At 36.5% G+C, this 18,119-nt stretch overlaps 1 protein-coding gene across 1 annotated transcript; it reads right to left on the bottom strand.

The window, feature by feature from the left end:
• Positions 1-10,097: 10,097 nt before the first annotated feature.
• On the bottom strand, positions 10,098-11,327 carry LOC123307084 (protein yellow-like). The gene has a single exon (XM_044889291.1). It carries the CDS (start codon positions 11,325-11,327, stop codon positions 10,098-10,100), a length of 1,230 nt encoding a protein of 409 aa, XP_044745226.1.
• Between the last annotated feature and the right edge of the window lie 6,792 nt (positions 11,328-18,119).

Genomic DNA, 18,119 nt, shown 5'->3' with positions numbered 1-18,119 from the left:
TTTCCATTTTAACTAGGCTACTACTTCTTTCAGCGGAGTTATTAAAAATCTACATAAATACTCTGTAGGAAATAAGTACCGTCAAACTGGGTGAAGTGGATATAGCGGGGTGAAGTGGATGAACCGTGTTTTTCCGCATATTTTATAGCGTAACTCATAGACAAGACCCTAAATTACCGCGAAAAAAACTCTGCGTCTACTGTTACCACCTAAGATTGCTAACTCGTTCCTTGGATACAATTCTGTATGGTTAGTTTCCTCACAAAAAAAAGTTCGTACTCTCTCGAATAAACAGTTTTTCAATTGTTCAACTTTATATATTTGGCAATAACTACGATAGTTATTCTCATCTTAACTTTTACAAGTTACGTATAATTTAGTTGGAATGATATTCCCCATTTTGAAATCAAATGTACCACAACAGTTCTTTAGGAAAATATTTGTTACATCACTCAAAAGTGAGGGGTGAAGTCGATCACCAATGATTTAGTCATGTTTGACCATGTTGCGTAAAAATACCCTTTTAGTATATCCGCATGCAGAGGATATAGCTCTTGTGAAAAGGCACCAAATAATTCGCAAAATCCACCTGAAGCAAGTTACACGTGGCCGGCACGACACATCTTTACTCTGGAAGCCAAAGAAGTTTTTTTTTGGTGTAGCAGGGGGAAAATCTGCAAATCAGACGAACCACCCTCTCCTGAGAGGGAACAAGTGTGGGGTTTCTCACTCTCTTGAGCTCGAGACTCACTAAAAACCCTTAACTGCTTCTTCATAGGTTCCGGGCATTTTGCCTATTAACCCGTTGACTCTTACGGTTTCTGGACTCTCACACGATCATAGTCGTGTTGATAGTTGTGTGCTGCCTATAGCTTTTATAGGTTAAGCTCTTCTTTGGTTACATTTAAATACTTAACTGATCTGTCGGTCTTCGGTGGTAGGTTCTTGACCTTCTAGCTTCTTCCGTTGGATCGTAGTCGACTAATCTTCGTAGTTCCTCATTTGGATGTTGTTTGGCTTTGTCGAATATCCTTTCCGCCTTTCTCTTCATAAATTCTGTAACTGGTTCCCATTCCAAGTCCTTGTAGATTTGTTTGTTCCTAACAAACCAGGGTACATCCATCGCCATTCTAAGGAGTTTATTCTCAGTGGCCTGTATTCTCTTGATGTGGGTCTTGGTTGCGAAGCCCCATGCCGCCGATCCATAAGTGAGTTGTGGTCGCGCGATAGTTTTAATCATCGTCAACTTGATGTTCTTATTCATATGACTTCTTCTGCCTATGAGTGGATAAAGTTTACTCATTGCGGCTTTTGTTTTATCAACAGCACATTTGATGTGGTTTTTCCATGTAAGTCCTATGTCAAGCTTCACTCCTAGGTATGTTGCTTCATTTTTCCATTCAACCTCTTCTCCATCAACTTCAAGGTTTTCTTCCATCCTCAATCTTCTCTTTTGCAGTAATATTGCTTAAGTCTTTCTTCCATTGATTTGGATTTTCCATTTGATGCACCATTTGAGTAATTCATCTATGGCTTCCTGCAGTCTCTGGTGTATGATCTCTGGGCGTCGATGTCTGAACGCTATTCCCGTGTCATCTGCGTACAAGGTGAGCATATTTCTAGCATTCTTCTGGATATCATAAACGCATATTACGTAAAGCAGAGGTCCAAGTACCGATCCTTGAGGCACTCCCGCTTCCAATTGTCTGGTTTGAGAGGTTGCTCCATCTATCTTCACATAAAAGTTTCTATTCCTCAGATAGTTCCTTATAATCTTGCATAGCTTGGTCGAATATCCTGCTTTTTTCATCTTGTTGATTAGGCCTTCGTGCCATACACTATCAAAAGCTCTCTTGATATCCATCAGAACTAATCCTGTGGCCTGTTTGGTCTGCATTCCTTCGGTGACGTATTCTATGAGCCGTAGCAATTGGAGTTCAGTCGAATGTTCTCGTCGAAATCCAAATTGTTCGGGTGGAATTATCTTCAACATTTCTGTTTCCTCATTCAGCCTTTTAGCGATAACCCTCTCGACGATTTTTCCTAGTGCTGATAGTAGGCTGATCGGTCTATAATTTTGAGGAAATTTCCGTTCCTTTCCAGGCTTGTTGAAAACTATCATTTGTGCAGTTTTCCATCTCTTTGGGTAGTATGGGGTCCTCATCACTCCGTTTGTAATATTCGTCAAGGCTGCTATTCCTTTTCTAGGCAATTTCTTCAACATATAATTCGTTATCCTATCTTCTCCCGGCGCTTTCCTATTTTTCAATTTCATTATGATCTCTTTGATTTCTGTTGGTGAAGCCGGTTTTGGAATGATTTCGGTTTCCGGTGGTTCCTTCATCAGTTCTTCGTTTGCCTCCACTCCTTCTTCTAGATCTTCATTGTCATCATCATTTCTGTAGTTTATTCTGGCTTTTCTCTCAATTGAGTCGGCAAGTGCTTCGGCTTTTTCAACTCTCTTTTCAAGCCAAAGAAGAGAGAATTGAATCTCTACCTATATGAAGACTGACTAGAGTATAGAGTACATTCATATACCTTCATTCAGGGGCGCAGCCAATATTTTGTTTGGGGGGGGGGCTTCACACCGAACGATCGTGCAATGTTTGTACTAAAAAAAAATTTGAATTGTTGGTATCTTTGAGGGGGGGAGTTGACCACTCCTCTAGCTGCGCCAGTGCCTTCATTCAAAAGACTGTTTTAATGTTCGTTAGAAATTCAGTTCACCTCGAGACGTTGTAGCAGGTAGATGTGTTGAATGATACCAGTGCGATACGTCATCTCTCGTGTTGTAAAAGAGAAAGTCGAAGTGAAAGTGTACACTAGCGATGCAGTGCGATACGTCATCTCTCGTGTTGTAAAAGAGAAAGTCGAAGTGAAAGTTGACACTAGCGAAGCTACGGAATTTTTGATTCCGTCTACGAAACTTCCGAAGTTTTTTGTAAGTTCTATAAGTGTATGCGTTATAGAGCGGAAATTCGTTCAAATTCAGTGTGTTCAGTGTAGAGTCCAGATCACCTCCAAGATCGCTGGTTCCACGGATATCACTGGTGAGTCGATTTATTTTTCTCATAGTATAGAAAATATATAACTTAGCCATTTTTCTTTTGTCTTGAAAAATTTTATTTCCAATTTCTTTGAGTAGCAAAGTAATTATTAATTAGATTCTAAAATGTCTGACCATTCGGACTGCGATTCCGTAATGGAAGAAGACGCGCCAGAAATCGCTAATGTCGTGTCCGAACACGATATTTTGAGAGAGGAGAACGCAAGTTTGAAAGCGAGGGTGAATGAGTTAGATAGATGCGTATCTAGCTTAGTTGCTGAGATTAAAAATCTCAGGGAGAGGCTCGAGTTGCAGGAGGGAAATAAGGAAAGTTACTCCAAAGCACTCAAGAAGAACATTATTTTGAAAAATGTCCAAGAAGTGAACTTACCGGTTCAAAAACAGAAGATGGAGGTGGTCAAAACCCCTCAAACCAAAATTTCCCCACCCGCCAAAAGAGTGAGAAAGGATAGCTCCTCGTCAAATGAAGATACAAACAAGAAAAGAGTCTTGGAAACCCCAGACCAAGAGAAAACCACTCCAGTGGAGAGAAAAGAAAAAATCCCCCCTGTGACCCTGAGAGGTACGTCCGAATGGACTTCAATTTCGAACGCGTTAATGCGAAACGGTATTAAATACCAAAGAGCGACGACAGTAAAGGACGGTATAAGAATCGTCCCACAAAGCGCCGATGATCATAGAAGGATGACGGACTTCCTTCATAAAATAAATAGGGAGTTTTACACTCTTCAACGGGAGGAAGAAAAGAAAATATACGCGGTAGTGAGATACCTACCGCTGGATGCAGATATCCCGACGATCCTTGACGACCTCAAGGATCAAGGGATCGTCGATGCTGAGGTCATAAGGATGACCTCAAATAAAACAAAACAGCCGATGCCCTTATTGCTGGTTAAAACCCAGAATAAGGATATCTTCGAGGTGAAAAGGCTCTACAACATGAACTGTGTTGTTGAACCTAAGAGAAGGACGATTGGGCCGGGACAATGTTACCGCTGTCAGCGATATGGACATGCCCAAAGTAAGTGCACTTTTCCATGGAGGTGCGTGAAATGCTCCGGTAATCACAGCTCCAAGGAGTGTACGCTTACCAGGGAGAACGAGGAGCGAAATGCCTCTTGTGTTCTCTGCGGAGAGCAAGGACATCCAGCCAGCTACAAGGGATGTAGCGAATGGAAATTGGTCACTAAAAAGACCAAGAGATCGCCAAGATCGAACCAGACCAGCTCGAGGCCAACACAAAATACACCGAGGCCATCCCAAAACTCTTCGGAAGTGAAGAAACCCCAGGAAACTGCAACCAAAGCAGTCAAAGAGACGAAGAAACCAGAGAAAAAGACGGAAAAGGCAAAAACCGTCAAAAAAGCCGAAACCAGAAAAGGAATTTCTGGAATCACTGAGGAACTGGATAAGTTCACGAAAAACCTCCTCAGCACGATGATGCAGAATCTGGAGAAAGAGATTGAAAAGAAGATGCAGCAAATTATTAAGAATATTTAATGGCTGATACGACGATAAAGAACAATCTCATAATCGTCTCTTGGAACGTCGAAGGATTGAGAGCCCGCAGACCAGAATTCGAAGAATTGATTGAAGAGAAGAAACCGGATGTCATAGCTCTCCAAGAAACAAGACTTAACCCCAACGTTCGGATAGCATTTCCCAATTACGATATCTACAGAAATGATAGACCTAACAGCACAGGTGGCGTTGCTATACTGGCTAGAAGGAATATGGATCACCATTTCGACCAAATATTCAATGGTCAAGAAGTAGAAGCAATATCGATTATTGTGAATACCAATCGAGGACAAGTGAAGATTATTTCGACTTATAAATCACCGGATAAGGACATGCTGGAAGAGGATCTAAAAATGCTACTAGTAGGAAGACACCCGAAAATCATAATTGGTGATCTTAACTGCAAATCGCAGGAATGGAACAGTAGGGTGGAAAATACCAATGGGAGAAGACTGAAGATTTATGCTGAAAAACTTAATGCAGTTGTGATAGGACCTGATATACCGACCTACATACCAAGAGTAAATGGACTACCCGATGTACTGGACATTGTCGTAATGAAAGACATCACTGAAGAAATCAGCATTGATACAATAGAAGACGGAACTTCAGACCACAATCCCATAGAATTCATAGTGGGACATGGCCCAAGAAACGAAGAAGAGACACAAACCAAGGATCGCACAGACTGGGAGAAATATAAGAATTTACTTCAGGAGAAAATCACGGAAATTCCCCAAATAAACACCCGGGATGAATTAGATGAAGCAGTTGAAAAATTGGAAAATCAAATAAAAGAAGCCTATGAAGAAAGCACCAAGAGAATAAGGAAACCAATTCCGAAACATTCACATGGAGATACGCCAAGGGATATAAAGGAACTTATAAAAAAGAACAGAAGACTCAGGAAAATCTACAGAACAACAAAAAGAGAAGAAGACAAGAAGAAACTGAATAAGCATAGTCAGATATTGAAAAATGCTTTAACAGAACTGCGTAATAACAGATGGCACCAGAGATTAAGGGAACTGAATACAATAGATCACTCGGCTTGGAAAATGCAAAAACGCTTACGACGAGAACGGACAGTTATACCTCCACTGCATGGAGCAAACGGAATGGTATATACGAGACTTGAAAAAGCCGAAGCACTTGCCGACTCAATTGAGAGAGAAGCCAGAATAAATTACAGAAATGATGATGACAATGAAGATCTAGAAGAAGAAGTGGAGGCAAACGAAGAACTGATGATGGAACCACCGGAAACCGAAATCATTCCAAAACCGGCTTCACCAACAGAAATCAAAGAGATAATAATGAAACTGAAAAACCGGAAAGCACCAGGAGAAGATAGGATAACGAATTATATGCTGAAGAAGTTGCCTAGAAAAGGAATAGCAGCCTTGACGAATATAACAAACGGAGTGATGAGGACCGAATACTACCCAAAGAGATGGAAAACTGCAGAAATGATAGTTTTCAACAAGCCTGGAAAGGAACGGAAATTTCCTCAAAATTATAGACCAATCAGCCTATTATCAGCACTAGGAAAAGTCGTCGAGAGGGTTATCGCCAAAAGGCTGAATGAGGAAACAGAAATGTTGAAGATAATTCCACCCGAACAATTTGGATTTCGACGAGAACACTCGACTGAACTCCAATTACTACGGCTCATAGAATACGTCACCGAAGGAATGCAGACCAAACAGGCCACAGGATTAGTTCTGATGGATATCGAGAGAGCTTTTGATAGAGTATGGCACGAAGGCCTAATCTACAAGATGAAAAAAGCAGGATATTCGACCAAGCTATGCAAGATTATAAGGAACTATCTGAGGAATAGAAACTTTTATGTGAAAATAGATGGAGCAACCTCTCAAATCAGACAATTAGAAGCGGGAGTGCCTCAAGGATCGGTACTTGGACCTCTGCTTTATGTAATATACGTCTATGATATCCCGAAGAATGCTAGAAATATGCTCACATTGTACGCAGATGACACAGGAATAGCGTTCAGACATCGACGCCCAGAGATCATACACCGGAGACTGCAGGAAGCCATAGATGAATTACTCAAATGGTGCATCAAATGGAAAATCCAAATCAATGGAAGAAAGACTCAAGCAATATTACTGCAAAAGAGAAGATTGAGGATGGAAGAAAACCTTGAAGTTGATGGAGAAGAGGTTGAATGGAAAAATGAAGCAACATACCTAGGAGTGACGCTTGACAGAGGACTTACATGGAAAAACCACATCAAATGTGCAGTTGATAAAACAAAAGCCGCAATGAGTAAACTTTATCCACTCATAGGCAGAAGAAGTCATATGAATAAGAACATCAAGTTGACGATGATTAAAACAATTGCGCGACCACAACTCACATATGGATCGGCGGCATGGGGCTTCGCAGCCAAGACCCACATCAAGAAAATACAGGCCACTGAGAATAAACTCCTTAGAATGGCGATGGACGTACCCTGGTTTGTTAGGAACAAACAAATCTACAAGGACTTGGAATGGGAACCAGTTACAGAATTTATGAAGAGAAAGGCGGAAAGGATATTCGACAAAGCCAAACAACATCCAAATGAGGAACTACGAAGATTAGTCGACTACGATCCAACGGAAGAAGCTAGAAGGTCAAGAACCTACTACCGAAGACCCAAAGATCAGGTAAGGATTTAAATGTAACCAAAGAAGAGCTTAACCTATAAAAGCTATAGGCAGCATACAAATATCAACACGACTATGATCGTGTGAGAGTCCAGAAACCATAAGAGTCAACTGGTTAATAGGCAAAATGCCCGGAACCTATGAAGAAGCAGTTAAGGGTTTTTAGTGGGTCTCGAGCTCGGAGAGTGAGAATCCCCACACTGTTCCCCCTCAGGAGAGGGTGTGTTCGTCTGTTTGCAGATTTTCCCCCTGCTACACCAAAAAAAAAAAAAAAAAAAAAAAAAAAAAGTTAGAAATTTATTTTCGTTGTTAATTGTATTTTGTATCGAAACAAAACATGTTTTGTTTTACACACAAGGAATAAAGATTTTTCTATTTTTTCAAGGCTTCTTGTTCTGATTTCACAGCACATGTTCCTGTTGGTCTTCGGACTCAAAATAGATTTTTTTTTCATTTCATCTGATTCACTTCCACCCTCGTATAGTTAAAGTGAATATCCATTGATTTTTAAAATGTGATCCACTTCACCCCAAAGTACGGGGTGAAGTGGATCGCACTTCAACCAAAAAAATTTCAAAAACTGTGTAGCCAAGAATTTTGGTGAATAGGCCAATCGATAGCAAAAAGATCATAGAATCTATATTATGAACGCCAGACCGTTCACACTGATATTTTGAATCTTATTCCTAAAAAAAACCTCGATTTTTGATCCACTTCACCCCGTTTGACGGTACATTGTTATAAAAATTCCCTGGCTTCTTGCCCACATTTAAGCATGCTTTCAGATATTCATCAGAAAAAGAAGGCAGACGATCTGAATAATTATTACCTATCATAGCTATTGATTAGATAATAAATTATTCAATTTATGAGAAGTAGAAAGTGCAATAAAATCTGTTGAGGAAAGTGAGAGTGAACAAGATATATTATATTTAATTTCCACTGAATAATTAAGTGTGATTGCGAAATAGATCGATATTAACGAAAATTAACTTCTTCTCTGATTTTCCAGTCTGTAGAATCCTAATAACCAATTTCATTTCGATTAGGGTAATTAGAAATAAGACAAAAACAAAGGTTATTTCATCTATTGGAAGAAATCAAAAAAGGGATGTGGTTTTTTTTATGCAAGAAAGTTTGTATTGATGAAAGTCAATGGCGAGATGTCCTAGCGACTATACAGGGTGAGTCTTTGACTCGTACAAATATTTTAATAGTAGATACAGGTTGTTGAAAAGCCATAAAAATAGTTATTTTTTTTCTCACAAAAGGTTTTATAGAATGAAATGAATTGCGGAATAAAGTTTTTCGATCGATGAATCCTTTTTGAACACAATATATCACCCACGTCTTCCAGTTTTCTCATTATGACCATTACGTACCATGAAAATACCGAAAATTCAAAGAATCCAACCCTTGAAACTAAGTTGGGCGCTATCTGCTGAATAGTTGAATGTTTTGTAAAATAAAAGTATTCCTCATATTTTCTCGTTTAATGCGCAGTTTTCGAGTAATTTGACGTTCAAAAAGTATCTGTGAAATTTGAAAAATTGGGTACTTTGGCTGAATACAACTCTGTTCAAAAGATCCGCAGATGTGCGGTGTCACAGATTAAGGTAGTTATTCTGAAGGTAATTCTGTTTTTCCAGGGGTGGCACAGCTCATTATGAAAACTTAAAATGGCTCTATATTTTTATCAGGCTGAATCGGAAAAAATGGTATAGGAAAAAAGTGTTTCTTTTGGCCTCAAGAATATTAAAATATTCGTACAAGTCAAAGACTCACCCTGTATAGTATTCTCAATTCGCACTCCAAACATTATTTCTATAATTCTTAAATATTCTAATATTAATGTTTGAAATTTCGAAATGGATTTTTATTCATTTCTCATAAGTACCTACATTAGTTATTATTTTATTGATATAAAGAGTATGAAGCTTTCGATTATCTTTACATTAGTATTGGGGGTTTATATGAGCTATAAAACATATTGATCTTACATTATCACTAATTTATTCGTGAAGTGGAAGAATGATCACAATCAGTTTTTCTGGATTATAAATTTTCCCTCATTCTGTCATTAAAAACGAAGAATATCGTCTTCATTCCTATGAAATCTATGAAATTATATGAAAAGGATTTCAGGAAAATTTCATCATTTAATGATAAAACTAAAGCAAAAATATGATAAAGTATAAAGGTTGAGTATGAAGAGAAGTAGGTTGTTTTCGTTTTTTACGATCAAATTTCCGGATAGAAAAATAGCAACACATTAAAACTGAAAACATTTTGAACTAAAAAAGTGTCTTTTTCATCTGTATTCGGTTATACCAAATTTCATTGTTCAATATTGATTAAGGAAAGGAAAAACTCATTCTCCAAACTTTAAAGGATTGCAAGTAGGAGGAAAAAGACAAAGACAAAAACTTTTATCAAAGAAACTGTTTCAGTTTTGGTGAAAACTCCCGTAGTCTAAACATTCCAAAAACACCCTATTTATTATGTTAACATATTTTACCCTCATTCAGGAGTAATATATCAATAATATAATATTCAGAAACGAATGATTCCCATTCAGAAATTTTGAATTCAAATTATTATTTTTTTTTAAGTTTGAGTTATTTTTCATTCAATTGAACAGTATTATTCATATGAATTTTTATATGTATTATTGGATTATAGTTATCTTCCAATGTTAATTGAGACTGGCCTCTTTTTGATGGCTTCTACAGTTAATACTGTATTTATCTATATCTATTTTATGAATATTCTTATAATTATCCACAGTTCACAGTCTTTATATTCAGTTTGCCATGATTATCTATCTATTCTATTCAATACATATAGCTCTTGGTACCAGTAAAATACCGAAAAATCCTGAACTTCACTTCACCAGTAATAACCACTTCCGTTTTCGGATCGATAAACTGATTTATATTGTTCGATATCACGTACAAATATCCTTCTTCATCCATTGCGAAGGTGTCTGGCCAAATCATGGTCCTCTTATTCTTATAAATTATCTCCGACGTGGCTATGGGTGTGTTAATATTCCACCTTCCGATACCATTCAAGGGTAGAAGGGTGTAGTATAGATTTCCTTTGGTATCTATCATCAAACCGTCGCTCTGGGCCTCCTTTTTCCCAATTAAAACAACGCTTCTGCGCCACTGGTCCGTCTTTGATAACGACTCATTTTTCAAAATGCTTGTGTCGATCGCATAGAGGTTATATCCAGTTAAGGCAGAGAAGAAGAGTCTTTTATTTTTATTGGAGTGAGCAGGGGATAAAGCAATGCCATCTATCGGAGCTAAAGCTTTGGTAACAATTCCGTTAACCACGAAGTCCGCTGCTTGGAGTTCGGCAAACATTCTTGGATCCCTAAGTTTCCAAGATCTGTCTTTCTTCAGCGAGTATACTATCAAACCAGGATCAACCGGACTATTATCAGTAATGTAAGCAAAACCACCTCCAACATCGTCAATAACTAAATCATTCAAGAACCCACCTCTGGATAAGGCTATTTCGTCCGGAAACACATAGCTGTGTACCCTTCTGCCACGATCCTTAAGGTCAAGGATGAGGAGTTTAGCTGGGCAGTCAGTTTCTTCGTTCATTCTTACACCGTCGATCACCCACATGTAACCCTGCCGGTCGATCTCCATGCTTTGGACGCTTTGCAAGGCTTCGCAGTCTTTGTTGATGTTTAGCTCCCAGTTCGGAAAGGGCCTCAATCTCTCGTTGCTCCTTGTACCCTCATCGATCATGGAGACGTAGGCCAAGGTCACAGGAATCCCTGGGCGGAACCTAGGCACTGACAGGAAGATTTTGCCTCCGTAGATCTTGATGCCGGTAGGCGCGTTATTCTCTGGGATGTACTGGAAGTTGCTGAGTGCGTAATTGTAAGTCCAGAAAGTCGGCCAGGTGTAATTCAGGTACTGCCACTCGTGTATCACTTCGAAGTCTCGTTTTACCGGCGTTTTGGCAACTAGAACCTGGTCGCCGTCTGGGAACGCGCAATAATTCAGTAATAGGAAACTGAAATAGTTGCAAACTTTTCTCATCGTCACTTCTTCAACTGAACACTCGATACTGGTACCTAATACGCCCTACTAGATCGTAATACATACGAGAGAAAGTTGCATTAAGATATCTCTTAGCAATTACGGTAACTGAATGATTGCCGGTTAGGGAGATATCGGACAAAAATGAAAAACGGTCAGTTAGAAACTGAGAGTTTTATACAGGTTTAGTCTTAGACTTGTACAGGTTGTACCACATTCTTTGGGAGAATCTTGGAAAATTGCAATGAACGATTTGAAAAAATATTTTTACCTCTTTAAGTCTCCTATGTTATATTATTAACGAAACTTAAAAGTATAATGTAGAGGGAGACACAAAAAAAGTTGACTAAATATAAATATTCACCCAATTTCAAGCCTAAGGTGCATACTTAATCACTTTTTCAGGCACACTCACTGGGAAATAAGGGTTTAAAATGAAAAAGATTTGAACAGATTTCAAAATAATTCAAAATCTTGGCAAAAGACAATAAATATTACCACCAAAGGAATAAAAACAGGACCGCATTTCAAAAAAATACATAAAATATATGAATTCGTCCGATTCCTATTCTCTTGTGACAAGTGTGCCATGCAGAGTAAAAATTAAATTCCTTACAAGCAATTATATACATTACAATGTTTATATACATTATAAACAATAACGAAATTTCTGTAAGAGATGTATTCCAGAGTTATGGCTATTGCAAATTTAGGCCAAATTTTCTTAAAGGCATTGATGACTTGCATTCAGCATTAGGCTATGGCCAACGACTCATGAAACACCCTGTATCTCACAAACGATTTTATCGAATGCAATGATTTTCGAAATATAAATACAGGAAAAAAAAATCAGTTCTTGGTGACTTTGACGCCGACATGTGATATTATTTGGCGAATAGGATAAGTAGGTTCATCCTATACAGTTTATGCAGATATCGAAAAAATCATGAAATTCACATTACCTACAGGGTCAAACTATCCGAATTTCTGGAATACGGTCCTGCAAATCCAATGACATTTTTTGATAGCAGAATTTTTGAAACTTCGGAGATCTGTTTTGATTCCAAATACCAGATAAATCGGTGATTTGGTTAAGGAGATATAGCGGTTTTAGTTTCCATTCAAATTTGAAAAACCCTGTTCACTATTGTGATGGTAAACATCGATGTTTCACAACTGAAAACGTGTCTGTCATATCGATGTACAATTATTTAAATCCCTTTCTGACAGCACTTATATTTTTGTTTCAACTTGCATGTGAATAAAAACTTGCATAATTAATTATTCTGTATGCTATACATATATGTATAAATATTGAAATTTGCCATGAATTAAAAATGAAAGGCATGTTCACCTAATACATCAAGGTGCTTTATTTTTTGCCTAACTTCATATACATTTATGTAATTTTTAGAGAATAACCAGATATGGTTAACATTCGGTAAGCTTTAATATTGACAGAGGTGGCCGAACAAAATATACAGGGTTTCCCAGGGTGGGACTGGGATGTTTACGGAGAACGGATCATTTTTGTGGAAAACCATCAATATCTCCGAAAGTATCAGGAATAGGGATAGGGAAGTACGAGACAAAAATACTCAGGTGGGCATAGAGAAGCGAAGAGAGTTTTAATAAATTGGGTGCCCCATTTGAAATAACGAAGTTTGTAGTATTTTTTCGTATAAGCGGCAACGTCGCAACATTGAAGATATTTTAGTCAGATTGATCAGTCATCTACCATGGGAAACCACGTATATAGATCTTCAATGCAAATTACAATTAACTGTAACTGTGTTCGTCTTTAGAATCCTTATGATCTCAAAGCCATTACAGTTTAAAAAGGAAATTTTTCTCCAGTATGAGTGTAAAAATGTCTGCCTTGGATTGTTTGTTCCTATATACAGGGTGTTTCTGAATTGATGCGAAAGATTTCAATGGGTGATTCTTAAGCAAAAATTGAGGGGGGTCTTTCATATATCTTTTTTTTCAACACCTTTTTCCCTCCAAGTTACAGCCCTTTAAAATTAGTTGAAAAAAATTGTTTTTATTCAATATATTCACTTTGGAAAAATTTAGGAGAATGAAATTTGGCAGATAACTGATGCTAATAAAATGGCAGTTTTTGAGTGTTTTTGTTACCCTAAAATGTATAATCACAAGGGGCTGAAAAAACAACCCCTATATTATTTTGCATCAGAACTATTTAATGTGCCTATATTTTCCTATTTAAAATGTTGATTTAAAAAGACAGTCTCAATCTGTAACTTTTTTATGTCTTGACTTTACATCATAAAGTTGTTAATATGATCACAAAAAATAAAATACTGCTCAGACTTTTTTCCCATAAATTCAGAGGTTATCATTTATTAAAAAAAAATCAAGTAAACTGCTGTCAAATGGAGTCATATGATAATTAGTTTCATTGTCCTGATTTTCTTTAATTTTCAAAGTGGATATATTAAATTGAAACAATTTTTTAAGTAATTTTAAAGTGCTGTAACTTGGAGGGAAAAGGGTATTGAACATTGAATTTTTCAATATTTAACGAAATACCGACCTAACTGTATTTGAACTCACAAAGAAATATCTTTTTAGTGTGGGGAAAAATGATTTTTCTCACCTGTATGGTATAAAGATATTATTCGCGATAGGAGAGTAATGAGAGTATGTTTGAGAAATAAGTATTACCATAGTTCTGTTATAGTATCTACCTGTTACCTTCATTGTTTTGGCCTTGAAAAACAAGTAGTAGGTACCTAACTTGGCGTTTTTTAGGACATCAATTTCCACATACTTATGGGTATTCTAATTAGCATGATATCCCACCAAATTTATTCATCATTAAAATGAATCTTATTTTCATCAATGTATAAATCATGGAAATTTAGCCTCATATCTATTTTAATCCGCTTTGAGGAAATGTTCTTCCCAGTATCTCCTCTTGCGCCATATTCCATAGAATTTGCACTAGACTTAAATAAACACAAAGAGACAGTTCAAGTCAATTCGTACTTCTTCCAAAGTTCAACATTGACGAATCCGAACATTCATCTGTAACAGGTCTGCAGAGGTGGATCTCAGTCCGTCTCAAATCGGTCTTCGCCCTCCAAGCAATCTTTATCCCCCCTTTCTTTCCCTTCATCGTCTCCAAATTAGTTTCATGGGGATGACCTACCCTTGTGGAACCTTCAAGATACAGATCTTTGATTATCCTTGGGCGGAGTCTGTTTTAGGCCACTCCCCTGACTTGGCGTAGGATTACTTCCTGCATAGTTAGTGCACCCTCCGCTAGAGGTCTTCCTAAAACGGCATGCTTCTATTGCTTCACCACTCGTGTTTAGGTCGATATTTATATTTTTATATGTTGGAACATGCAAACTACAATAACTACGATATCTAATTTGATACCGGAGCAATTTTTTCACAGCCGACTAACAGGGTGAGTCAGAATAAAGGCTAATATACTCCGTATCTTGTATCAGCTTCATGTTGAGGACCTTGAAGTAAAAACTGAAGAGTCCCTATCAACAATATCGACGTCCTTATATCTCGACGTTTGTTTTTCTTTAGTTTTTCATAGATATCTCAGAAATCTTCAAAATCCAATTTTTCTTGAAACTTTTTACGGTCTTAGTCTCCCATCAGTATCTGATGCATACCATATGATTCAGCGTTGGAAGTTATTGTATTGTTTCATTATTTTTTTCAAGGCAAGACTGTTTCAAAATACCTAGTAGGAGATATAGTAGTTACTCATAACTACCATATCACTCAGATGAAGCATTTACCACAAACGATTTTTTTTCATTCCTCATTTTCAGATGTTGGGAGAGAAAACCCATGATAATTTTCAAGAAAAATCCAAATACCTCCCAAAATAATCGACCATAACAATTAGAGGGAGCATCCACGGGTTTGGCAGTGGTACTGGATGAAGTTTATAACTTATTATAACTTTTAAGCTTAGTATCGATGATCCCAAATCAGACATATACCTATACTTCATTCACTTTTATTTTAGCAGTCGGTTGGCCATGGAAATTTGACACATTTCAATCTGTATAGTACGAAAATGTGGGGTTATGACGCTTGTCAAAACATTTTTGGGTTTTAAATCAACGCTTTGATGCCCGTTCTACGTGAAAGTTTCTGTTATTACGTATTTTATCACAATGTCAAATCTCTTCAGAAAATATGTGACGAACATAATTGAAGTTTATACAAACTGATTGAAGGCATACCAAATCTAGTTATTTGCACGGAAAATACAAGAGATCAGTATAATATCATAATATGCACTAGGTCGAGGAGAGTTAATGTTCGTTATCTTCTGTTAAAATACGTTACATCAGTTGTAGATTTCAAAAATATTAACCCGAAGATAAAATGCATATGATGCAGTGGTTGGGAATGGGTATCTCCCGAAGGAATTAACAGATAATTACAAGAATGTTAAATTCTTCAACAAAAATCATCTTACAGCAATATAAGTACATGGAATTGAAGGAAGTTTCAAGTCAAGATGAACTTTAAAAAGAAATTTCACATGAATAAACAATTGACAGGACAACTGGCGCGTATTTGTGGCTGTTCATCTTAATACATTGATGTAATAATAATAATTAGGTATTTATTGGTACCTTAAGACATTTACAATAAATAGGACAAGTCAAATGAAAAATAGAAAAATCAATTTTCGGCAACTTATTCTACGATGAGATTCATCGAAAATCCTGTAGTAAACTTTTCGCATTAATTCACTCAAACATAAAATTCTCAAATGCCATCACTTTTTTGGGTCTCCCAATAGGGGGAAATTCTTTGTCATCCTCTTCATTCACAATATTTGTGATTATGGAAATATTCAGCTGAAATATAAGTGGTTTAGATTCAGATGAAACATTATATAAATTCTCTTACATTGAATATGTTCGCTACCGTCTGACGTATTGTGGATTTTAGAATACCAGTGTATAACTATTTGAATGAGCGGACCTGAATTCTAAATAGCACTTTCTGAAACCCTGTCTCTTTTTTCAATCACTTTCCGCAATTTCGTAAGAAAAATTGATATTAGTTGTGGCAACGGCATTATGACATCAACGACATTTCATGAGTGCCAACCTTACTCCGTTCTAGTTACAAAAACTTGAGAAAATTATTTCATGGCCAACCGACTGCTAAAATAAATATGAATGGAGTATAGTACATACGAATCATAATGTGGACAAAATGTTACATACCACTGTTACACTGTGTTAACGAAATAGAAAAATTCTAATCCCAAATATACCTAATTACCATGGTTGAATAAATACATACACCTTTAATCTATGTGAATATTTTTTGACAGGTATTTTGAAAGAAACGCTTCTAAAGGGGGTATATTTTTATGAATATACCTACGTTGAGCAACTTTTTAACCCGAAATCAACAAACAAAAATCTACCTAATTATTTTGACCCATCCTGTATAAGGATTTAAAACAGTCTTCATGAAGAAGGCGATCATGCAGAGGAAATATACCCCAACAAATGTGAAAGATTTTAAAAATAAATCAATAATATCCAATAAATTGATAAAGTTTTGCAGGGTAGTTTTTGATCCTCACTAATTTACAAATTCAGATTTGTGAATCTTTTCAAAGCTATTTCTGCTGAATAGTTATAAAAAAAGGAATTCTCCTTCAAATTTTCAGTTATTGAAAATACACATGGAAAAATCGTCAAGAAAAAATAATTAATGAGAATTAATGTTCAAACGATAGCTAATTTTTAAAAGGCTCTATTACAAATTAGAAAGTTATCATAAATATATCACATTGTTTGAAAAAATTTATACATATTTATTTTAGTAGTTTAGCTGTAGGTATATTATACAGTCAAAGACTCACCCTGATTATAGTTTTTCATTTATTTTATGAATCTTTTTCGTACACGAGATATACCTCCGTCTTCCAGTTTTCTCATTATGACCATTACGTACCATAAAAATACCAAAAATTCAAAGATCCCAACTCTTGAGAGTAAGAATTGAAGAACATGTTTCACAGGATGGTTTGAGCTGATGCAAAAATAAATTATCTTCATAAGAAGGAGCATATTTTCAAAGATTTTAAATAATTATCTTTTCAAACTGTGTTGTGTTTTGTTTTACCATATGTTCAGCGAAATCAGTCAAGTCCTTATATTTCAATGTTTTGCAATTATTCAGTTTGGGAATCATCAATAATTTTTTAGTTATTTTTAAAAAATTGATCTTTATTGATGCATGTCAAAAAATGAATTGTTTGGATATTTGTTAATCTCAATTTTGTCGGATGAATTTTTCTGGTATGCAGTTGAAACAAGAAGGTTGAGTTAAATCTACACTGGTTTTTCAACAGATTATGCAATTTTCACAAAAATGTGTTGAAGGTAAAATAGTGAAGGTTTCCCTTCACCCACCTGAAGATGCTATTGTGATAGCGAAACACGGTTTGTGAAAATCGTATAATGTGTTTTAAGTTCAATTATGTATTTTCATCAAGTATCGACCACATAAATCCAATAATTTTTCATTTTCGTCTTAGTATATAATATATTATATTCTTTTTAGTAATTTGGCAAAAGGAAATCATCTGGGGAAAAGTCCCATTTTCTATTTGATCAGCTTCAAAATGCTGTAGATCGGAAGAGATATTACACTAAATTACGGAGACTGTGACGACACATCATTTCGAAGTGAATAAATATTTATTCTGTCTGGAAAACAAATGAGAGGAAAGCTAGGGGCAAAATTCATTTCTTTCAA

This window comes from Coccinella septempunctata, chromosome 1 (assembly GCF_907165205.1).
Source record: "Coccinella septempunctata chromosome 1, icCocSept1.1, whole genome shotgun sequence".
In the NCBI taxonomy this organism is placed as follows: Eukaryota; Metazoa; Arthropoda; class Insecta; order Coleoptera; family Coccinellidae; genus Coccinella; species Coccinella septempunctata.
The sequence above is the reverse complement of the archived record's forward strand: the minus strand, read 5'-3'. Positions and strand labels throughout refer to the sequence as shown.

Bases quoted from the DNA above. Each gene is read 5' to 3' on its own strand.
- LOC123307084 (XM_044889291.1), bottom strand. From the start codon at position 11,327: ATGAGAAAAGTTTGCAACTATTTCAGTTTCCTATTACTGAATTATTGC.